At 37.1% G+C, this 25,269-nt stretch overlaps 1 protein-coding gene across 1 annotated transcript in view; it reads right to left on the bottom strand.

The window, feature by feature from the left end:
• The window catches only part of TNFRSF11B (TNF receptor superfamily member 11b), a 305,409-nt gene that overhangs the window by 44,441 nt on the left and 235,699 nt on the right, over positions 1–25,269 (bottom strand). The window contains exons 3-4 of the mRNA XM_044066927.1: positions 15,328–15,540; positions 6,600–6,824 (exon numbers count right to left, since the gene is read on the bottom strand). Coding sequence (XP_043922862.1) covers positions 6,600–6,824; positions 15,328–15,540 — 438 coding nt within the window. The remainder of the gene's footprint in view (positions 1–6,599; positions 6,825–15,327; positions 15,541–25,269) is intronic.

Here is a 25,269-nt window from a genome sequence, read left to right as displayed (position 1 = left end):
CATCCAAAAGTCGAAATGAAGAAATCACAAAAAGGACGAACCAGAGGTTGAAACAAAATATGCAAACTTTTAATTAATGACTCACACCAAATAAAAAAATATATAAGTTAAAGAATGTAACTGAATTTATTTTAAAACCAAAAAAATTGTTGCAAACTTTTGTCCCTTAATGTACTGGGGACTATAGATCTCAACTGTCCAGATTTTCACAGAATGTCCAGATTTTTGCCTCATGTTTTTGATGTATTCCTCATAAAATGTTGTTTTTTTCTGGCTAATTACTTGAATGATCTGAGGACTAAAGTCTCTAAATAATGACATACATTTGAATTTCAGACTTCCAATCCTTCAGAAAATGTATGTTAATGCAAAGCCTGTTACCCTAGCAACTTTCCAAGTAAATAAGAGCAGTATATAAAATCTGTCCCTATTTTTTAGGCCTTTGTCCCCACATTTTGTCAGGCTTTGTCCAGATGTCTTGTGCTAAGAGTATGAGAGGTATGCTAGGGACTTCATCAGATCAGTCAAAAAAGGCAGAAAAAATACTTTGATAGTCTTTTTTTAGAACATGTGATCCACAAATGATCATTTCTTTGGTCAAAAATAAACTCTCTACATCCTAATAACGGAAATAATAAAACCTAACATCAGCTTGTTTTTACTAACACCCAAAAATAAAGACCATCACATTATCCTATACTATGTAGTAAAATAAATAAAATGCATTATTTATAAAGATCATGTTCACATTAATGATTCATTTGCCTCAGTTTCAATACATTTGCAAGGGAAACTGAATAATTTAGTCCAGGGGAAAGGTCCCTATTCAACCTGAGCTGACACCATAGCTCCCTTACCTCCAGTCTCTCCTTCCATGGACCCTCCCTGGCATTTTTCATAACCCTTTCTATCAATGAAAACTGGAACATGTAATCTAGATGGTCCCTCATATGTTTAAATGGGAGTTATCCATCCACCCTTTCTTAATATCAGTGATGTGCTCATAAATCCTTTCATGAAGGGTTCTCTTCATTTTCCCACTGTACAAAGCTATACATTTAGGATATTGTAGCAGCATAAATAATCCCTTTAGTTCCACAATTACAGTATACTTTATGTGTTCTCTTAATACTCATAACGATAAACATGGAATTACCATCCAAAATGTAAGCGTACTGACTACAATCATTGCATCTACACGTTCACTTCAAAACTCCAGTTGATATTGTCCCTTGTTTTTTGGTCTCTAATATTTTCTTAATGTTGTTCCCTCTCCAATATACCAATTTTGGAGCATCACCTAGTATTTTGTCCAGTTCATTAGTACATGAAAAAAAATCACCCAGTTTCTTGTTAGAATCTAATTATCAAAACATATTAGTCATGTAATCAAGGTTACTGTAAATGCTCCTGAGAATTTTTTTTTAATAACCTGAAGAAATACTGGGAACATGAAAACACTTTTTTACTTGTTTAACCAATTCAAGAAATAAAAGTATTTCCTGGCCATGGTTACTGGTATAGTCTTGTTTGGACCAGGATTCATTCTGAGACATTCTAAGTGTTTTGCTACATAGTGATCTTGAAGAACTGATACCAAAGAGACTGCTTCGTGAACATTGTCTCATTTGTTATTTTGTACCATCCAACAGGTCCTTGAAGATCAATAACTATACTTTTTTTGATTCACAAATTCATGGATTCAGAGATTATGGTCTAAGGTCCTTAATCATCATGACAATACCTACCTTCACAGGGTACCTTCTGCCTCCAACAGGATTAAATAAATCAGAACTGGAATGAACATACAGGCAGATCATCAATGTTTGCCTTAAATCAAGTGGGGGCATTGCTCTGTTTTATACAAAATAGAAGACTGATATATAAATATCTTGCTCCAGCATGTCTTATTTTTTGATGAAGATTTCTGTCTTTAGTTTGATTGTTTGTGGAGTGCCTTGTCTTCTGGAGATGCAGGAGATCTAAGATGGTTGGGACATAAAAAGCACAGAACACTAAAGACCACTCACTATGCAGCAGTCTATAAGAGAATATAGGGACAGATCTTGTGCATAGAATAGACAACCTAATTGTATAAAAGCAAATGCTAGTCAAGACATTTTTAAGAACAACTTGGATACATTATGCGAATGACTGTTTTGGTATACTGGCAGGCTAGAATGGCATTATTCCCTGTACCTGAAATACTTGCATGCATGTAAAAGAGGTATATTCTCTCACATTTTAACACATCATCTAATTGCATTAAAGTACATTTTGGATCTGTTTGTATTCTTTCTTCTTTTGTTAAGATAACCACTTCCACTTTCTTATATCCTAGTTAAATTTTATAACTCGTATTGTATATTTTTTTCTAAACAAGCTGGAAAAACTGCATTATTCTAGGCTGTGTTGTCAATCTTTTTTCTTAGTCATCTATCACAGCATGCATAACAGACATTCTTTTCTTAATATATTTTCTTAATAATGCAATAATTTAACTCTTTACTTCCCTTAACCTGCAATTGACCTCTGTTCAAAGTGGTGAAGTGGAGCTAGAACAGTCCAAATAACAAAAAAGAAGCACACTCCACAATACTGAGTAAGGTAAAAACTTTTAAAATGTTTTGTTTGCTAAGTGATTTTTATTAATCCTGCTCAACGTTGTGGAGTGTGCTTCTTTTTTGTTATTTGGACTGTTCTTGCTCCACTTCACTTCACCACTTTGCCCACCTTATTTGTACATTTTTAGTTCTCCATTGGTTTGGTGAGCTCGTGGACGCTGGGAGTTTGAGTGATTTCTCTGATGACACAGCCTACTATTTCAGAGAATGGCTCCAGTGGTCGGTCCCTGCACAATCTACTACTATGGGAGAATCCATTAATACACCGTACAGATGCAGTAGCAAGTGCAGAAGTGAGTGTTACTAATCTAACATCTCAGAGGGATGATTTTTCCTTCAGAATCCAGACCCTGGAACGTAACGTAAAAGCTTTTAAAATGCTTTGTTTGCTAAGTGCTTTTTATTAAACCTGCTCAATGTTGTGGAGTGTGCTTTGTTTTTGTTACTTGTTTCTATGCTACCCATTTGTGTTTTCTCCTCAGGTGTTCCATTGTCAGTTTATTTATGTCACATGATCCACCAGGTGAAACCAAGTTCTCCATTTGCAAGCTAGTGAATCCTAGTAGTAGTCTAACATATACAATGAGCTATCAGTTTCTTTTAATGGCCTAGCTAATTCTCATTTCAGCAAATCCTCCTATGTAGTGCTCCCAATACCAACCTTGTTAATGTTTCCTGAAAGATTTATATCCACATATCCTTTTCTTACTCTTCTGAGAGTCCATGATTCCAGCCCCAACTATGCTATCTTAAGCCATACCTTTTAAAGTGCTCTTACTCTTTCCTCTTGAGAATAATTGTCTTTCCAATCCAAGCGATCCTTTAAGCATTTTCCTCTTCCTTCTGAAATCATATCATGCACTGGCAACATTTTCTCTTTAATGATGCTTTCTTTCACTGCCACATCCCTCTTCTATCCTCTTATAGTTCATTATGCCAAACACCTTTATACAACATCTCTTGAAGTGATTCTTCTCTCCCCTCACGTCTGCCCAATTACCGGGTTTTTTTTTTAGATGGATGAAAATAGGTGTTATACCTAGATCAAAGTTCCCAGACAGAGGAATGGGATAACTTTCAAGGTAATATGGCATTATATCTACATGACTACAGTACTATAAAGGCAACTAAATTATAGGAGATGTTTGATAATCTTCAGAAAAGACTGACTAGCTTGCAAAAGGGAAGTAAGGGAGGAGATGTGTTATTAGGACAAAACTAAAGAAATTAAACAGAACATCTTAAATCTTCTTAACTATAAAATAAAAAAAACTGAGAATATTCTCTATGGTAAATATACACAACAGTATGGTTAAGAAGGCAAACTGTGGAAAGGGCAATAGTTTAGTTGAAGACTGCGGAATCTTGGCAAATGAACACTGGTAAAAATACATCATAAGTGATTTCAGGATATTTTAAGTGTATAAGCCAGAGATAAGATTCACTCTGGAAAAAGTTTGGATATAAGACAATATCTAAAAAAATAAGCATAAGCAGAATTGGAAAGGCAAACAGATTACTGGAAGAAATCAAAAGTGAGGCATTTGAGCTGGTTATGAAGGAAACCAAAAAGTTAAGACACTTGGCATGGCATGTCTGCAGGCAGAGGTGCATCTCAGGATGAATGAATCCTGTCTAGTAATGTCATTCGGCTTTTCCCACTTAGGGGTCACCACAGCGGAACTCCGGTCCACTAATGATTGGCAGTGGATTTTAATTTTTTAAATCTTGCAAACCAAATTCTCCATGCTGTGGGGTTCTAGAAATTTGGAGGCAAGGGTAATAGTATTAAATAAGGGAAAAGATAAACACTTACTGGGTTCATACTAACGTTAATATTGAACCATGACTGGAAGATCTTTATCAGTCAACAGACTGGCTAAAAGTTTACCTAACATAACTTGCATCTCAATAAAATTTATCAAAGGGTGACTATATTTTATAACTTGATATAGATACCATCTCTTGTAGGCTGAGCAGATAGATTAAAAAGGGAACTCTGGTACTCTCTTCCAATGCAGAGAACAAGTCCAACTGGGTATCTTGTCCTGGAGTTGGTATATATGAGTCTAGGGGGGTGGGGGTGTCTGACCACATGGGGGGTAAACAGGGGTTTCACGCCCTGCAGCAACAAAATTGCCTAACTCTGCATTGAAGGTGGTTTCAGGTGAACATTTTTCTTTTTTTTTTTCCCATTAGCCAAAATTACTTTCTATGACTTTACATGAACACCCTGAAACTACCTGACTTAAACAGTTATAAAAGATGTCTTCAGTTTAATTCTTGCAGCAAAACTCCCTAACACTGTGATGATACCGGGATGGTAAAACTGATACTTGGGAAGTATATTACACCATGGCTAAACTTACAGAACAAGATGCTGAAGGTAAAGTTTCTTGCTATAGCCCAGGGAAGTCAGATTTCATCAATGAGGTTTGCTGTGATGATGTTTGACTGTTTAGGAGGTGCAGCAAATGACTAACGCTGGTAACCCAGGAAGTAAAATGGATATTAAACACTTTCTGAATAACTCACAGACTTACTTAAAGATACAGAGTTTCACTGTTAGTTTAATGTCAAGAGTTCTGAAGTAAGAATTAAAATCCTATTTTGAAAAAGGTTCAGTATTTGTAGAGAGTTTTGTTTTTGATTTTAGTCTGAGTAGATGAAGGGTCTTCTAAGAATTTTGTACAATTATCTGTGCTCCTAAATATGGCTTCATTAATGGAACTGAAAAAAAGTTTTCCTGATAAATCTGTACCCTATTGTGAAATCCTATCATTTCTTTGTTAGGTCTGGCAGGAAGGAAGCAAGATACACATCCTCAAATGTATACAAACGACATACAGACTTCTGGTTTGATTTTGTCTTTAAAGTATATTTCCTTTTCTTTCCACTAAATGTACTATCTGTGAAACTTACTTTTAACATGGATGTACACTGTGGGTCAGCATAGAACACTACAAATCAAGGATGTATTTATATATTCAGGAGCGGCCTTAGGTCAACTGGTGCCCTAGACAAGAGGGCTCCACAGAGCCCCCACCACACCACCTGGTGCTCCCATCCTGGTCTACCTACACTAAATAAATACTTGGAAAGTGCCCCTGCTACAGCAGTGCCCTAGGCGGCTGCCTAGTTGGCCTATGCCTAAGGCCGGCTATGTATATATTTATGTATTTCTTGCACTAACTCAGTAACACCTCTGAAACTTAAAACACAGTTTAGTAGTGAGAAGTCAGAAAAGGTTATTTAAGAGTCAAGCTGAGAGGAATACATCACCGTGGAGCAGAGACAAGGGCTGACTGCAACATTCCAGTAGGTTGTTAAGACAGGATGCAAAACCACCAAAGGGATTACTGAAAGATCCCTCCTGTGACTCATATGGGCAAGGAGAATCAATCTGTGCATTTTACTTCCTGTGGGTCACTGCTGCTTGTGTAACCAAGTCAATGATTCCTACTCAGGATTTTTGTTCCTTAGCCTAGTAAAAGGAAGCTAATGCATCAGTCTGCAGGCCTATTCAAGTTTACAAAACCATTCTCTACTACTTCTTACCTGTATGACTCTGTATTACAGCAATCCTTCTTCTACATAGTTATAATTATGATCTCAAATACATCTAACCACACACAGTAGTTATAAGTTACATCATGTTTCAATTTTACCTTTTCTTCTGGCTATCTTCCATCTAGTTCTAATTATACATTTTTTCTGGCTTCCTTCAGATTGAGATCAGTCTTTGGATTTCTATTTATTGTTCAAAGTGATGCCCTGGCCAAATTTTCCCAAGCAGTACAAATATCAGCTTGGGTCTCTCCTGAAAGCCTAATGGATCTAACCTGATCAACAAAAGATAAATAAAATAACTCAGCATATGTTCACTTTGAGGTTTGACTCTACAGCTGATAGTAACATTTTATTAAAATTGCAGTGCCAGCTATCTATATTTATAATTCAATCTACACAACTTACCTTGCTCAATATATTTAACTACATCGTTATCTTCATTTTTATGTTTCCACAGTTTCAGTACTTGAAACATCTGCTCCTGGAATTGATAGGTCTGAGTTATCCTTTCAGTGTCCTTGTTATTAAGTTTCCTCCCAGGTAAGATGCTCACCAGTATATTCATTTTGTCAGCTGTTAGTTCTCCAGGAACAATAAACTTATAGACAGCCTCTTCACACAGTCTTTTATCTACAAAAGAAGATACATGTTCATTACAGATTGTCAGCCATTTTAAAAGCATGTTTTATAATGTATATTTGGAAACTAACTTTGCAGATTTTTGGCATATCTGATCTTCAGTGATAGTCCAGAATCCATAACATTTATTTAGGTGTATTTATAATACCATATGAGATGCCACTGTGAAGATAAAATGCAAATACCAGCTGTGGTACATTTATTTATTTATTGTTAAGCTATTCAGTAATTCTAAATTTCACCTTTTTTGGCCAGCTACCACTGAGTTTACCTTCTAGGTTTCTCCTCATAGAGCCTTCCCTCCCCAGGGCTATTGCATCTTTGACTGCACTCAAAATAAGTTCTGTAAAGGATAGTCCCATCCCTCAGGATGAGAAAGCTTCTTGGCCATATGGCTATGAATACCCCTGCAACTGGAGAAGGAATGGCGAATTCTGGATCATCATATTATAACCATTTGTGGTTTACTCTCTAAGCCCTTCCTCACTCTGATGGGCTAGGCTGATGTCACATAAGTGGACAGACAATTATGTCACAAGGGAAATATCCCCACTACATCATGACATGTCCTTCTTTTGTCCAACCCCAGTCACAACCTCCATATTATCACCAGTACTTATGAATTTAGCCCCAGCTCATCCTCCCACCCTTTCTCTAGAAGATGCAAACAGGCAAGATAATGTCTTGTTTTGCCTGTTCCCCATGCATCAGCTCCAGCAGGTGCCCAAGCTACTAGCCACACTCCAGTTTTCTGGGTCATTGTCAAAAACAAACAAAAATAAAAATTATTTTCTACCATCAGAGCTAATGCAATTCTGCACAGAACTTGATGTGAACATATTTACAGTTTTTGGTGTCATCACATGGCAAATATTATTAAATGCTTAGTAGCAAGTTTTACTGTCTTTCAGTGACATTAGTTAATATTTGTAAAATCATCAGACCTCTAGTTTGTGGTATGAGATGTAAATAAATAAAAGGACTGACATTCTTTTTGAATCTTTGCTTTTGAAGCTTCAGCCAAATAGTTACAAATGCAGCTCTAAGATTGCATGAGAAAGAAATATATACCAGATGCATTCTCTGTATTATTTTCAATAAAACAGTTTAATTTCAAAATGAGTTAGCAATAAATTACAGCTGTTACGTGTATTTGATTTAACATGGTTTGTTCCTAGAATAGGTAATAAAGATTGTCAAAAAGAAAGTTACTAAGGGGTCAAATAATGGAACTGATATAAAACATATCTTTGGGGAATATTTGCCTGGCTTACAGAGCTTCCTCAGACCCACCTCTGATGGATATGTAGCACATGTGCAAAACAGCACCAGATACACTAGATCTAGGGATCTGAACTTCACTTGTGACATACCGGAGAGACAGATATGTATCCCAGTTGATCCCCTCATGTAAAGCAGAGTTCATCCCTGACCCTATTTAAATGAAGCCTTGAAAATTGGACTGGAAATCATAAATTTACCCCCAGTCTGGCCCCCATGTCCCTTATGGATAGAGACTAGCAATAAGAAATGTCTTATCCTAACTAACACCCACCCTCTACAAATTCTTACTTACCTCCCTAATAATATGCCCCCCACACAGACACTCATGATACTTGGGACCCAAATAATTTGGGGTACATGGCTATGTTTGTAAGGGCCCTAGTTGTTGTTAGCCTAGTAACAACCTATGAGCACATCCACAGAGCCTTCTAGAAAATGAAATTCAGACTTCTAGACAACAAGCTTCCAAAAGAACACATTACTGGATGCTAGCAAAATTTACTGTATGAGTATAACAGTTCTTGCTGTAAAATTGAAGCATACTTATACTTCATCAAAAAGATTTTTTTTTGACAATGAACTCTTGATTTAAAAATATAGTTGATCCCTTGTATAGTAACAAATAGACAATGAGCTACCACATTGCAGCACTCTCTTTCTCCATTCCTTAATACATCTACAGGGTTTCCCAAGGCTCCATACTAGGGCCTCCTCTTTTCAGTATTTTCATCAACAACTTTCACTCCGCACTTAGTCAAGGTTCTGTAATACAATATGCACATGACTCAGCCGTCATCTGCTCTGCCAACTCCATATCTGAACGTCAGCAAATTACCCAAAATGCCTTTACATCTACTGAAACCTGGATGACCAATAACCATGTTGCCCTTAACCCTAACAAATCCAAACTCATAATATTCACCCCTAAGAAAACCACCCACCTAAACAAGACTGAGTTTACTATACACTCTCAAAACAAAGCAATTACCGAGGCTGTGTCTCGTACAAAACTACTAGGTGTAATCTTATATGAAAACCTGACATTTGGCCTGCATGTGCACAATAGTATATAAAAAAATTATCAAAACCTGGGTATCCTCTATATACATAAATATTTCCTTAGCCACTCCACAAAATATACCCTCGCCTCAAGCTACCGTCTACCTTCTCTCATATAGCATGCTCCTTTAAAACACACAGCATTATCACTGATTTTGTGACAACGTATTTGTGTCACAGTACTACAGACAGAGAGAGAGGTATTGTAGTCCTAATTGACTGGCAGATGAGAAATGTGATCATAGCACTGCAATGATCAGTATTAATTTCTATAAAAAACAAGCAAAAACAAAAAAATGAAAACTTAACATAAACACTTCAAAATGTCTGTGATAAAATTCTCCTCATTCACCTTTAAGGAACCATGCAATAATAAGTTGACATTCTTTCATGCTAACAAGCTGGTACTTGTAAGCTATCCACGATAAAACTGTAAAACACAATTCCGGAACAAATAAACTCAAAAGAAACGGTCTTGTCAGCAGATAGAAGTGGATGTCCAAAAACAGTTTATCAAGTAAAATTACACACTTGATAAAGCCTTACAATTGAGTTAGGGTGAAAGCGCTTGTGATTTTTGGTGAATAAACTGATTTTGGAGATCCACTTCTGTCTGCTGACAAGACTGTTTCTTTTGAGTTTATTGGTTTTGCTTTATGGTCTGTTTCTGCTTACTTGATTCTACAATTCCAGAACAACAGTGACCTAGCAAGAACTAAGCATGCAATACATCCATTTATACATTCTGGAGTTAAGAAGGTAGAAAGAGGGCTTCAGGTGATCTACCAATAACATCATTTATATTAAATGCCATTCAATTTAAAAAAAAAAAAAAAAAACATTCATCAATCTTTGAGGCTACACTTTCACCAGTCTTAAGGTTGGCATATTATAAGTTGGGGGTGAAAGTGATTTTCACCTACATGGGGATGCAAGAGGGCATGCTCTCTAAAGAAAAAAACATTTTGCATTTAGATAGCTGAATGTGGTTTTCGGCTGTTTTTCTACCAAATGAAATTTGATGTAAATGCTTTCAGAAAGTTAACATGAATTCAATACAAAAAATACAGATAGATAGAATGTAAGATAGACAAGTACACCACAGACAGATAGATCATTACTTTTGACAGCAAGGGTGGTTAGCACTCCTGTTAACCAAATATGTACCTATCATTGTTTAAAGATGTGATGGTGGGTATGAGGGGTTAAGGGAATTGTCAGTCCACCTTACCAAACAGAATTAACAAAGAAAAGAAAAAAAAAGCAAACCAGTTATGACCATCCAGTGGGTCTTGTGTTTTACTGACTGATAACTACTACAGTAGTCATCAGCAGCTGTCAGATTACATTACTGCAGGTACAGAAAGGTAATAAAGTGGTAAATAAAAAGGGTAATAAATAAATTAATTACACATTGCAGAACACTTGACCTTGTCTGAACAGTAGCATTTCATGACAGTGCAACATCTTAGTCTGCACTGATCCAATAGAATGACTATGCAAACATGACACTTGCATTGCATTTAAAAGATATGTGAACATTAAAGTTATTTGTCAGACAAGATGCTTACATTGCATTTAAAATATATGTGAACAACATTAGTTATTTGTCAAAGATTTTCACTTTAAGGGACAGAAGTTGTGCTGATTGTTCCTAGCTCTAATGATGCAAAAACAAATTTAAGGAAGAAGTTTGAAGGAAAAGTTACAGGAGAAGATAAGGAGATGGATCTAACGTTTACATAATTTGAAAATCATCATATAGCTAACAAAATGTTCTTTATCATTAAGAGAACAACTCGGGTAACTGAGCACAGAGATACTCAAAGCAGTCTGTGTGTATGCTGCAGAAAGAATTGACAGAAAAAAGAAGAATAAAAACATGGATGTAGAACAATGTGCAAAAAAATATCTTCAAAGACATCAATCTAATTACCTTGAGAGCAGACCTAGATGGCAACAATTGTGATTTAGCAAAATAAAGGAATGACTAGATGAAATAAAGCTAAATTTTTATGCAAAATATTAACAGCTGCAGGCCCAGATACCTTCCAGAATTTAGTATGTACATGGATTGCATTCAGTGAATCAGAAATCTTGACAACAGCACTGGAAAAGTGTGCCATGTGGTGAGGTTCATCAATGGCCATGAAACCACAGACATAATAGCAAAGGCTAGGAGGCCAAAGACACTTTCTTCTGTCTAGACCTAGAGTTCAACTGAGTAGCACTACTCTATGATGTCATTTATAAATAAAGGCAACTTTACCACAATATATTTGACAAGCTGTGATTCCAGTGGCCCTAATGGTCATTTGGAAAGATGTTATACCACTGATGTTTGGCAGGGGCAGGCCACATAATATGGCATATAAAAGAAACATGCAAGTGTTTACAGAGATGGACTTAAAGATGAAAAGGAAATAACATGACAATCAAATCTCTTTCCCAATGAATACACAATAAGGGAAGAGAAGTGAAGGTGATTCTAAGACATAAGAAAATTGTAAGGAAAAAACTTGTAGAGTTCATTGTAAACAAACAATGGCTAAAAACCTTTCTCAGACAATAGGCTTAGAAAAACTAGCATTTCTTATACTTATCAACTGAAATCTAAAATCAGATACCCTTTTTATATGAGGCATATGTTTTTCATAGGGATTGAGAATTTTTCAACTGTCTGGTAGTTTGGTGAGCTACAGGGCAAATCTGGCACAAACTACAATTCATGCACAACAACCCAAAAACCTGTAAAACACATTACCTACTTTGCTAGGCTAGGACTGAAAGGCATATTGAAGCTTCCCCATGACACCCAGAATGTATAAAACACATTACTGAGTTACTCTGCTAAGCTAGGACTGAGAGGCCTATCAAAGCTTCCCCACAACAACGAAGAACCTGCAAAACACATTACCTATGCTGCTAGGCTAGGACTGAAAGGTATATTGAAGCTTCCCCATGACAATCCAGAATGTGTAAAACACATTATCGAGTTACTCTGCTAGGCATATCAAAGCTTCACCACAACAACCCAGAACCTATAAAATACATTACCTACTCTGCTAGATTTGGACTGAGAGGTTTATCAAAGCTTCACCACAACAACCCAGAACCTGTACAAGTGGCGCTGACAGGCATATCAAAGCTTTCCCACAACAACCCAGAACCTATAAAACACATTACCTACTCTGCTAGGTTAGGACTGACAGGTTTATCAAAGCTTCACCACAACAATCCAGAACCTATAAAACATATCACCTACTCTGCTAGGTTAAGACTGAACGGTTCATCAAAGCTTCACCACAACAACCTAGAACCTGTAAAACTAGGGCTGACAGACATATCAAAGCTTCCCCATAACAACCCAGAACCTATAAAACAGATTACCTACTCTGCTAGGTTAGGACTGACAGGCATATCAGAACTTCCCCACGACAACCTAGAGCCTGTAAAACCTGTTACCTAATCTGGTATGCTAGGACTGAGAGGTATATCAAAACTTCCCCACAGGTAGATGTTTTCACTCTGGTTACTCCACTCCACTACTAGTCACTTTGCTATGAAAATGCAATGATATCTGTAGCTTGTTATGATCCTTGAAAAGTTACTTGTGCTACAATTTGACAACTTCTGTGCTGCTACGTATTATCAAACTGATTACAGTGTACAGTCATGGCATCACAAAACAATATGGTCTGCAATAACTAACCATCTGCAGGGAAACAATTTTTTTGTAAATGAATATGCATTGGGTACTAATGAATGTACTTGTTTTTCTCTTATCGATGTTTATATCATATACTAAAGTGTGGCAATTAATGTTGCACTGATTTCTCTTCAATATTTAGTATGGAATCTTGCTTAAACATAAATAAATACTAAAAAGAATGTTTTACCTTAATGTTTATTCACATAATGTTATCTAATAACTTGTATTGCTTTCCAAATGAGGCATGTTTTTAGTTGAGTAGCAGGGTCAATAATTTTGAGTTTTTTGTTTTTTTGCACAACTGAAACTTACAAGTATATGCATTGGTTGCTAAGTTCATTACATAATCCTTGGGATTTAGAAAGGTATTCCAGGAACAAGAAGCCTTTCCATGGGCATTTCCCCACTTGCAGTAAGTCTTTATGATTCATAGACCACTCTACAGCTGAGGTTTCCCATTAGTCAGAGCTACAGCATACAGGCTGATCCCACTTCCCAAGCTGCATGTTAAGGAGAAAATCTGGGAGAGCAGTTAATACTAATTAGCCATGCACTCTAACCCAGAAAACACCAATGTCTCCCAATGTATCTGCAGCTCCCAAAATTTTCAGTTTTGGAAGAAAAGTGAATGCTATCAAAAGACAGCAATCCCACTGTTCACTTCTATGGAAGCAGTTGTGGTGCAGGTAAGTTCATGTGATGTTAGAGTGTGTATGTGTATGAATGGAGCTGGATGAAGATATGTGTGTGTGTGTGTGTGTGTGTGTGTGTGTGTGTGTGTGTGTGTGTGTGTGTGTGTGTGTGTGTGTGTTTGTCTGGGTGGTCGCACTAGGGAGGTTAGGTAGGGATTTGTGAGTCTGGATGCATTTGTGTGTCTGTATGTGTGTTGGATCATGTGTGAGGGTGAATGGGTGAATGTTTCTGTGACTGTGATTGGCTGTGGGTGGCTTGTTTGTGTGTGTGTGTGTGTGTGTGTGTGTGTGTGTGTGTGTGTGTGTGTGTGTGTGTGTGTGTGTGTGTGTGTGTGTCTGCCCGCCCAGGGGTACCTTTGCCAATGTGATGCATAGGCCACCTATGAAAACACTAATGCCATCATGTCTAACAGCACTAGTGTTATTTAGATTGTGATTCAGAGTATGCTAATGCGACAGTAATGAAGTATTTCTCATTGTGGTTATAGCTTTCTCATTTTCTCACAATCACATAAATTGACCTACCTGCTGTTGACAATTTATGCAAATGGTAAGAGTTTTTCTGTATCCAAGGGGATGTGTGCAGAGAGACAGTACTTATTTGGGATCACCAATCCATTAGGTAAAAATAAGTGCAGTAAACAGATTAGCCAGCCAAATTCCCCATTAAACGCACTTAACAAAACTAATGATTGTGTATCATACAATACTTCTGGTAGTATAAAAGTACTGAAAGATGTTTGCTAAAATAAATTTATGAATTGAATCTTTTACAGTTTACCACTTGTTAACTTGAACTATGGAATACTTAAGTTTTTTTTTTTCCTTCCCTCATCTACTCCTTCTTCCTCCCAGAGCTTCTCCAAGTGAGATGTGGCCAGCATGGATTGGCATACTGGAGTAGTGCCAGCAACTGCTTCTACTTTTTGAAGGAGTTGTTATGACCCAGCCTTATTTCCCCATCCCCCATCTCTGTGTTTGTTGGCACACCTGTGCACTACTCCCTTCTGTGGAGCATGCCTCCCCTTAGACACCATTTCCAATTAATGTGCCCACCTCGGATGGGCACACCCATCCCTCCCTACTTTGTTTATAGTGCATCTCTGATCTAATTGCTTAACAAGACAGTGCTGTGGGAAAACCAGGTTCCTCAGTGGTTCCCTGGAGTATGTGCCTAATAACTGCCTATGAACGCTTAATGGGCTACTCATGAGACACAAAGATGGGTTAAGGTTCCAAAGCGATTTTCATACAACAGTACACTGAGCCTGGGTGTATAAGTAGATATGCAAACATTTTGACCAAACATTTTTGGAACTAAAAACTAAATCCATATGATCCAAATGCAGTCCTTTGCCATTATTATGGAATGTATTACTATGAGAAAGAATTGGTATTAACAAGACATATTTTTCACATAAGAAAACAGCTTCTTTGCAGTTCTGCAGTTATTGTGGAATAGACTGTCTCACTGACCTGCCAAAATCTGCAAAAAACTTAACATTTCACCTATACAGTATTAAATAATTATATGTATTGAAGTTTATATTCAGCTTTCACTTTTAAATAGTATACTTACTGCATCATTTTATGAGTCAAACATATTTACAGGCATAAAACCAGCAAATCTGGTATCCGTGTTTAATCAGAATGGAATTTTGAGTTGCTTGCTCTTATCTTGTACATTGTTGTTTTAAATGTGACTGAATGCATATATAAAAAATGAAATGCATACCTACATACATACCTGTTTTGCTCTTCTGGAAGACATCTGAAGGATGATTGTATATAGTACTCTTCCTGCTACAAAAGCTGTCATGTGTTGCATTACCTTTAGCAACAAATTTGTAGCCCAGCTGAGTGCAATTTGTATGCTTCTCACATACATCTGTGGCAGAGGTTGTGTTAGAGAAGAATCCCTGAGGACATCTAAAGCAGACTGTGTCACTCACAGGTGTACCTGAAAAAAATAATATCAAGGACTCAACGTTTTGTCATAAAATGTTTTTGCTATTAATTTAAAGTTGGCTAGATTTCCAGATTGTTATAGGGCTTCATATAAATGAGGAATTCAAAGGATCAACACAGATTAATTTAAAATTTACACAAAAATATGATTCTTGCTATTAATTCTAAGAATGACTGCTGTACATTTTTGTATCTGCACACGTTCAATTAGTGGGATTCATAACATTTTTAAAGATTAGTAAATCTGTGGATTGTAAAATCGTACAGTGACAGAATGTTAACTATGCAAAAAAGTTATTTAAACAGATTAAAACAGATTTTCATATATGTGCATTAAATAATTATGAAAACACTGAGCAAGAGAATCTGGTATGGTATTAAAAATCAGTCATTATCCAACTGCAAAAATCAGTATGAAGATGGTGATACAATCTATAACATTTTAGGATTCATACAGAAAGAAGGTTAAAATGGAAGGAGCAGTTGAAATGGAGTACATACCTTCAAGCAGGATGGGTAACTGCCATGTGGCAGCTGCAGGTGCTGCGTGCTAAACCAGATGTTAACGATGTCATCCATTCATGCTACACAGAATTCTACTATACCTACAGTCAAGAGCTTGCTAATGAGTATAAAAAAGGTGCAATGTGGGATACCATCTAGACTGCAGGACTGGTCCGGCCCAGTGTTCAACAATAATGGTGATATATTCTACACCAGACTATACTTATAGGGATACCCCAGCTGGCTGTAAGAGATATGCTAAAAACCGGGCATTTGCAGGAATGATCACTGCTTTCCACACAATCCATACACACGCAGAACTGCTAGTAATAGTGTAATAGAATATACACACATACAGTTACTTATATCTGAAGCACAGAGTGATGGATGCAGGACATATACAAAATAGAACTGATTTCACCTCAGCTGCAACCAGGTGACATAGACAGCAGTAAGCACCTTCACCAGTGTGGTCTTTGAACATGGAAGGGGTGCTTGTGAAGCTCATATGCAGAAAATAAGAAGCCTGTGTTGGGGACTTATACAGAGGTAGGGTAACACAACACTGTTTTGTAAAAAGTAAAATTTTCCATTTATTATCAGGCTTGAAGAAAAACTTGGACACAAGAACAGGCTGTTCCTGGAAATAAATGCATAAACTGTACAAATGCAATGGGGGTGTCTGTATTTTAAAACCGTCAATATTTTAAATGGTAAGGAATATGAAGAGGCTAAATATATTAAACATTACAGTTATAATAATATTTTTGTAGTGTATTTTCTAGACATTTCAGTAGTATGTTATGTATTAAAACTTTGTCTCCAGGGGTTTTAATGGTCATTAAAGTCATTATATATAATTCATACCTATTATGTTTATGAACTGCATGCATGTGAATTACTTTCACATCTGATACCTGTTGTGTTGTAAATTGCTCTTGTGAATTATTTTTGCCAGTATTATTTTACTTTCAAGCTGAAGGCTTCCCAGTGTACAATATAGGGGATTATGACCAAGTTGGCAAACATAACTGGCTTATGGATACCAAGAAATTTACAGCAAGAGCAAAGCTCAGGAGGTGAATCTTGACATCCATGGTGAGAACACATAATTAAGGGTTTTGACTGGAGACCCAATCATAATTGTTTGTTGTGTGTGGAGCTTTATCTGCTTCATATACTACTGGTTATAGAAAAAATGAGTGCTAAGTATTTTGCCAGCTTTCAAAGCAGTAAACCAGTTAGCCAGCACTGTCAGAAAGATAGTGTAACTCAGTCTCCTGTGTTTACTCTCACCTTGCATGACTCTCAAATGTCCAGATTTTTGCCTAATAGTTTTGGTCTGTTCCTCAAAATTTGTGGTTTTCTGGCAAATTTCTGAGGACTGAAGTCACTAAATAATGAAATACATTTGAGCTTCAAACTCCATATCCTTCAGAAAATATATGCTAATTCAAATGATGTTATTCAGAAAACAGCATAGTCTAAAGACTTATCTTCTTTTTATGGATGATTTAAAACCATATAGTTCATCAGATGAGGAGGTGAAAGCACAACTGCAAGTGAACAAAACTTTCTCAGATAATATAAGAATGTTATTTGGTCTTGATAAATGTACCAAAGTAACATTTAAAACAGGACAGCTACAGTACCAGGAAAATATCGGTGTGGGAAAGGAATGTGATATATAAAGAAACTTGAACGGGACGGTGTGTATGAATATCTCAGAACTGATGAAGCATCAACAATAAAACATGAACAAATGTGAACAAAATTCAGGAAGGAATATTTTAGAAGACTGAAATTAATACTAAAAATAGCCCTGACATCTAGGAACAAAGTCCAAGCTATAAACCAATTTGCGCTTCGTGTTCTAACTTACAGTTTTGGGTGATTGGCTGGTCCCAAAAAGTATTGGATCAGCTGGACAGGAAAACAAGAAAAATGCTTCACACTTATCAAATGATTGGGCCGTGGTGGTGCAGCGGTTAGCGTTGTTGCCTCACAGCAAGAGGTTTTCCCGTTCGATTCTCGGCTGGAGCGCCTTCTGTGTCGAGTCTGCATGTCCTCCCCACGGTTGAGTGACGCAAAAGGCATGCAGGTAGGTGAGTGCATGAATGGGTGTGCCTTCCTTGAAGATTGGGCATTAGGCTGGCAACTCGGCACCATAAAAATCCACTGCCAATCATGAGTCGACTGGAGTTCCACTGTGGCAACCCCTAACCGGGAAAAGCTGAAAGACATTACTAGTGTATACCATGATTATATATTCCTCATTTTGAAGGAGGTATGGCTTTTTCGAAATTGGTTACATATACAGATCTGCAATCACAGGACTGCATACTGTACATATCTGTTGACCTCTCAAGATCCAAACACAGTAAAACTTTTAAAACATGAGGAGAAGAAGTCTACAATGACTTCCTTGCAGAGTTTAGTAGAAGTGTATTGGTGTCAAGTGGGAATGGAAATCAAACTAGAAGTAGACAAAAATCAGGCAGCAACTGAATGCGCCAAAAAAACAAAAGAAAGAATATAAGGTGAAGGATCATATGAGAAGGCAAGAAATGTGGGAAATGCATAAATACAGTTGCAAGTATAGAAAACTCTTGGAATAACCTCATGTTGATCAGGATTGAACACAGGAGTGATTAAGGAGAGGTGAATTTAAACCAAAAGCCGAAAGGTTAATATTGGCTGCACAGGATAGTGACTACATACATGGTGGTTTACAAAGTCCAGTGAACATGTCAGAAAAACAGATAAATGCAGGTTTTGTAAAACAGAACTGGAAACAGTTGCATATCTTGTTGCTGGGTATGATACACTAATGGCAGAGGGCCTGTATACTGAAAGGTATAATGATGTGGCAAGACTGTTGCATTGGAGATTATCCAAACATTACAATATTGAAGTAGTTGAGAAGCACTGGAAAAATTAACTACAGTGCATAATAAAAAATGATGAAGTTTATATCACATGGGATCACCCATTACCAAAAGTTCAAAAGACAGATGTGAGAAAACCACACATAGTATTCCATTAAAAGAAGAAAAACTAGCATTGATCATTTAAATTGCTACACCCAGTGATTACAATGTCTTATGTACAGAGAGATACAAAGTCATAAAATACCAAGATTTGCAAGCAGAAATGAGAGCAATGTGGAAGAAGGATACCCAGGCTGTTCCAAAAGTAGCAGGAGCAATGGGTCTCATAAAAAATAAGAATTTACAGTCGTATTTAGATATTTTACTGATACCTGTAACTCTGTCTGAATTACTGAAGGAGTCAATTCTGGGTACATTGTGAGTGCTGCAAAGAGTGCTTTTGGCTAACATCAAAGATTGAACCAATACTAATTTCATGAACTTTAATCATACTTTGACTTTGGAATGGGGTCTAGTCCGATCATGGTATTAGAAACCCAAAAGACTTGGAGAAATTAAACCAATAATGCCATACACTTGAGTTGCTATGTATCAGAAGAGCCTGAGCATGGTGTTATCTTTGATAAGAGAGTGAGATTTAAGGCTTGTTGTTGGCTGCTGTACAATCACCCTACTTTCATCTGAAGAATATTTAACAGACCAAACACTTGGTACCTTAAGCATGTTCACCCACTGTCATTCATATACTGGTCTCTTCTTGCTTTGATAATAGTGTTACACCATACCACAGGGTTTCCAATATCATGTTAGATTGATTGATTGCATGTTGTTCAGAATTTTGCAGCTAGGCTACTTAGTTTCAAAGTATATCATGTTACCAAGCCTGCACAGGCTTTCAGTTCAATTATGTATTAATTTCAAGTCCTGCTGTAGCTTAACTTCTCTCTGCAGAACTTGAGTCCCCCTTTATTGAAGGAGCTTACTATTCCATACCACTAAAGCAAGATGCTCTACTCCACCTCCTCAGGGCTGAAAGCAGTTCCTTAGCAGTGATGTCAATATTTGGTATTCTCACATTTGCTGACCAAGCTCCATGTCTCAGAAAACCAATACCTCAATAGTTTTTGGAGAGATCTTCATTGGCTTGCTTTAAGAAGTCTTTGAAGTCACAATTATTTTGCATTTGTTTTAAAGACTCACTTTTTTGCCAGCAATCATCTTCATTTTGATGAATCTCTTTATCTTTACTGACTGGAGTTGTTCACCTTACATATTTTTCAGAAACATGTTATTTATCGTCAATTATTACCATATTATTTTATTTTTGTTTTTCTGCAAGTAATACTAGTCTGCACCGTTCACATGTTTTAAAGAAAAATAAAGCCAAAGCTGAAGTCATGTCTGTAATATAATGCACACAAAACAATTTAAGGAAGCCATAGGCAAATAGCTCTATTGCTTTTATGCTGTGTTCAAATACACACAGTAGTTTTACTATGAACATAAATATAAGCCTTTTCACTAGTTCTGTGGCAAAAAGAGATAAGCCTGTCTATGACCCAATTCCCCTGGTTTGAACAGTATATCTAGGACTGTATGAGTTGAATGGGAAGATACAGGAATGAGGCACTGCTTGCTGATCCTGGGGTGGGTAGAAAAAAGGGCGCAAGTCCAGGTTACAAACATCAAACCTGAATGTGATAAAAATTGGAGAACACTTGTTTACAATGGTTGCAGGGACTTCTTATGGGTTGTGTCAATCATAAAAGTCACTATCATTATCTTTTCCATGGTCCATTGTATGCCCAACCCTTAGGTGATTACAAACATGCATAGGGATAAGACAAATACTTCCAGTGACTACCTGAATGATGGTCTTCCCTTGGCCATGCTCTCACCATATCATCGGGAATGGATGGGAGATGGCTGCAGGGAACAGATTGTATGCCCAACCCTTAGGTGATTACATACATGCATAGGGATAAGACAAATACTTCCAGTGACTACCTGAATGATGGTCTTCCCTTGGCCATGCTCTCACCATATCATCGGGAACGGATGGGAGATGGCTGCAGGGAACAGCCCTGATGGTCAGCAGGCTAGATACAACAAAGAAGAAAAGACAACCGGTCTTATGTCTACCAAATGAAAATACCACAATAGTTTATTTTAGTTATATATCTAATGAGTTTCATATTACTCTCTGTAGTAAGTCTTAGCAAATGTAATGTTTTCTGTTTCACATTCCCTTTTTGTAAATTGTGATTGTTGGCAACTGTTAAACTTTTTTGTGTACTGTTTGCAAATCTTTTTAAAAAAAATTGAAATCTTTTTTGTACTATTGTTATGGAGATTTTATCCCTGGGTCTCCACTGAAAATGGGCTACTTGCCCAACCAGACTCTACCCAGTTAAGAAATGTAAAATAAATAATTAGCCCTTCTCTGTAAAGGAATTATTAGTACTAATAAGTATTATTCATGCAGCAGAACCAAGTGACAAATCCCTACGTTTGCATTTTGATAATACAGGCCCCACTGCAAAAAGTTACGACTAGCTCCAGTTATAAAAATGCAGAAATTGATCACTGTGTTTTACCCACATTACTTGTAGCAAAAAGGTAACATCTGCACAGGTGACTATCTAACAGAAATGATCATATCACTGGCAGTATATCACTAGAGTCAAACAACTTGCATTGCAAAGATTTAAAACTCTTGACATTCTTCAGAATAATTTGCTAGTTTTGTTGGGCAGTATTAAGTGTGATGACGAATGTAGAGGGACTGAGTCATTTGCCTTCCCCTGTTCTTCAGTGGTGTGTGAGGTATACCACGTTCACATCATAAGATGAAGGGTGAGATAATACTAGGTTCTATACTGGTATGGTGCTGTTGTGAATTACTTAACCACTGTAAGCAGATGTCAAATGTGCTGTCAAACATTTGGGACATTTTTTCTGAATCATTGGGCTAATGTGCCACACAAGACTCATTTAGAAAAATAAAAAAAATAAATGCTTGGTTCAGAATTCTTTTTCTCCTTAACTGTTTATGTTTTGTGAAAAATGCACTTTTGATACAAATCATAATACACATAAAACACAGTGCACCAAATCATATCGGTCGTACATTACGAAAAAGAATTCCTTTATATAATGATTTACCATACAATGGCTGGCAACTTGGCACCATAAAAATCTACTGCCAATCATTAGCGGACCAGAGTTCCGCTGTGGCAACCCCTAACCGGGAAAAGCCGAAAAAGACAAACAGCAACCATACAATATACACCTTATACATGGATAGTATTACAGTGGCTTATTAGATATTAATTTTAGTCTATAACTGGTACAAGAATCCCCATCTAGCAAGTAAAGTTATGTAACTTGCACAATTTAGAAGAGAGATTTAGAAATATTAAGGGAGAAAAATAAAATTGCTAAGCAGTAAATACTAAGGCATTGAAGTATTACCTGTACTGTATCTCAGTAGTTTACTTCTTACCCCTCAGGACACTCCCAGAGGATGGTGTCAAAGAGTTAATTAACCAGGCCCCTTCTCGGTGGAATGTGGGATATGACTCAGTGCTGCATTTTGGTAGCATTATTGTTCATGGTGTATGTGCTACTATCGAACAGGTCATTATAGGAACAGAAATATACTACTAACCATACACTGATGATATCCAGCTTTACTGTTCCTTCTTTCAGCTACCTGCACCTGAGTTTACTACTCCAGAGGACTGATTTGCTGATGTTCTCCACTGGCTGGTGCAGAACTGACTTAACCAAGAAAAAAACTGTGGCCATGTTAGTTCATGATACCATTCATCTGTCACAGCTTCCTCTTTGATTATCTATGGGGAATCATACAGAATTTGTATTTTGTGTTTATGATCTGGGTGTGGCTCTTAATGACTAATGCTTAATGACCAGGTTTCAGTAGTTCTTAGGATATCATATTTCTATCTTATGAACATATCCCTGATCAAACACTTAACACTATATTTATACTTAGCAACTGCAGTTTATAACCTGACAGTGTCTTAAATGAGCTGTTGCAGTGCCTTTTTCCTTGGAATAAAAATCTGTGGCTTGCTTTTCTGCAATAGATTTAGAATTCCACTACAAAATTATGCACCGTCACATTTAAAGCAAAATACATTGTGCCAATATTTTTTTTTCTTTTCATAGACATGTTTTGTCCTCACTGTCTATATTCATCACCAGCCCATTCATTCCCCGCCATAGGGATTGGGGGTGATGAGGGGCCATCATTTAAGCAGATCAAAGGTGGCTGAAGATTTTTGGTATTATTTATTTATTTATTTTATTATTTATTTGACATTTGTTCACTTGGAAAGTCCGACTGAGCCAGAGTCCTTTTTTCAGTGGAGGCCCTGGGAGAAAAGATCCACATGACTGCAGCGTACATTGCAAAAAATTAAAATAAAATAAATTGATTCCTACATACTTTTGTCACCTTTACAACTTGCATAGTTCAAGACATTAGTTACATCTTAAAAAACATCATCCTACAAAGTTCAAGACATTACATTTACAATTGTATAATTTGTACAGAGTGTAGAGAATGTTTTTTTTTTTGTTATGTAAATAAAGGATGAACCCAAGAGGGGAGTGAAGTTAAAAGAATGTTAAGTGAGGGAGAATTAAAAGGAGAGTCTTTGGGAGCAGTAGGTGTCAGCAGGAAAGAGCAAGAACAGAGAAAGATGGAGGGTTCGGGGGTACTAGGGTAAGTATTTACTGTTCAGTAAGGTAGTGAAATTCAAGGGGGGGTTTACGGTGGCACATCCAGGAGTTTTGCAGGTGGTCTTTGAGTGCTTTTCTGAATTCCAGTGTGAGGTATTGTCCTAATGGCCATGGGGAGTTTGTTCCAGTTTAGGGCAGGGGTGCAACTAAGCGTTTGACCTATGGATCATTTAGATTTGTATATTTCTAGAAGTAGTTGATCGGAGCTCCTTCGGTTTCTAGTAGGAGTATGGAGAGAGATGAGGGAAGAGAGGTTAGGGCAAGAGTAGGGCTTATTAAGAATGTTGTGAATGATAAGCAGGTGTTTGGATAGAAGGTAGTGTGGGAATTCTAACCAATTTACAGCCTTGAGGGAGTGACAGTGATGAGAAAGATATGTTTGGTTTGTTGCAAACCTGGCAATTTTATTGTAGGTGATTTTAAGTTTACTTAGTAGGCCTGTTTGCAAGTTGGTAAGGATTTGTGAGCTATAGAGAAGACTGGGTAGGAAGTAAGCATGAGTAAGAGCTGTCTGTGAGTCTTTTGTAAGAAATGTTTTATTTCTATAGAGAAGACTGAGTCTTTGATGATTTTTTTATACAGTGTTGAACATGTAAGTCGAATTTTAGTTGATCATCTATTATGGCTCCAATAAGTTTGGTGTGGGTTTCGACATTAATAGGAGTATTGTTAAGTGAAGTTATGGTGAAGTTGTGTTTACTGTGACTAAGTGATTTTGAGAGAAATATCAGGAGTTTGGTCTTTTTGAGATTCAGAATTAGTCGGTTATTGGTTAGCCATTTTGCAACTAAGTTGAAGGAGTTTTGGGTGAGAGTGTAAAGGTCAGAGAGGGTATTGGAGGTAGAAATGATGTAGAGTTGTCTGTGTATTGAATGACGGTAGACTGTGGACAGGATGTAAAGAGAAGATTAGTGAATATTTTGAAAAGTAGTGGGCCAAGGATATAGCCTTGGAGGATGTCCATCTTGATGAGGAGGAAGGGAGAGAGTGTAGAGTGCCATTTGGCAGACTGTTGTCTGTCAGAGAGGTAGCTGGAGAACCAGTTGATGGTGAAGGTAGAGAGGTTAAGGTTGGTGAGTTTAGAGAGAAGTTTGGGGTGCAGACTGTGTGTCAAAGGCTTTAGAGAGATTGAGGAAGAGACAGGAGGCAAGTTTGTAATTGTCTCTAGACTGGAATATAGTGTTGGTAAAGGAGATGAGGGTAGCTGAGGTACTGTGTTTGGGATGGAAAGTATGTTGGGTAGGGGTGAGAAGGTTCTTCTGGAATAGGTAGTTTAGTATTTGTGTGTGAACAAATTTTTCTAATATTTTTGAGAGAGAGAGAGGGGACTATAGCGATAGGTTGGTAGTTAGTTCAGTGGAATTACCTCCATTGTAAGTGGGCATGGTGTAAAATGTTTTACAAAGTGAGGGGACTGTGGATTCAGATATTGATAGATTTGTTAGGAAGGAAATGGGATGAGCAATGGAATGTGCCGCTAGCTTAAGATACAGTCGGTGGAGGGAGAGCACGGATTGAGCTGTTTGGATTGATTCTGGGATGTGCTATATCTAGTT

This window comes from Protopterus annectens, chromosome 3.part1 (assembly GCF_019279795.1).
Source record: "Protopterus annectens isolate FY-2018-M chromosome 3.part1, PAN1.0, whole genome shotgun sequence".
In the NCBI taxonomy this organism is placed as follows: domain Eukaryota; kingdom Metazoa; phylum Chordata; order Ceratodontiformes; family Protopteridae; genus Protopterus; species Protopterus annectens.
Note: the sequence above shows the minus strand (reverse complement) of the source record. Positions and strands in the feature narration are given on the sequence as shown.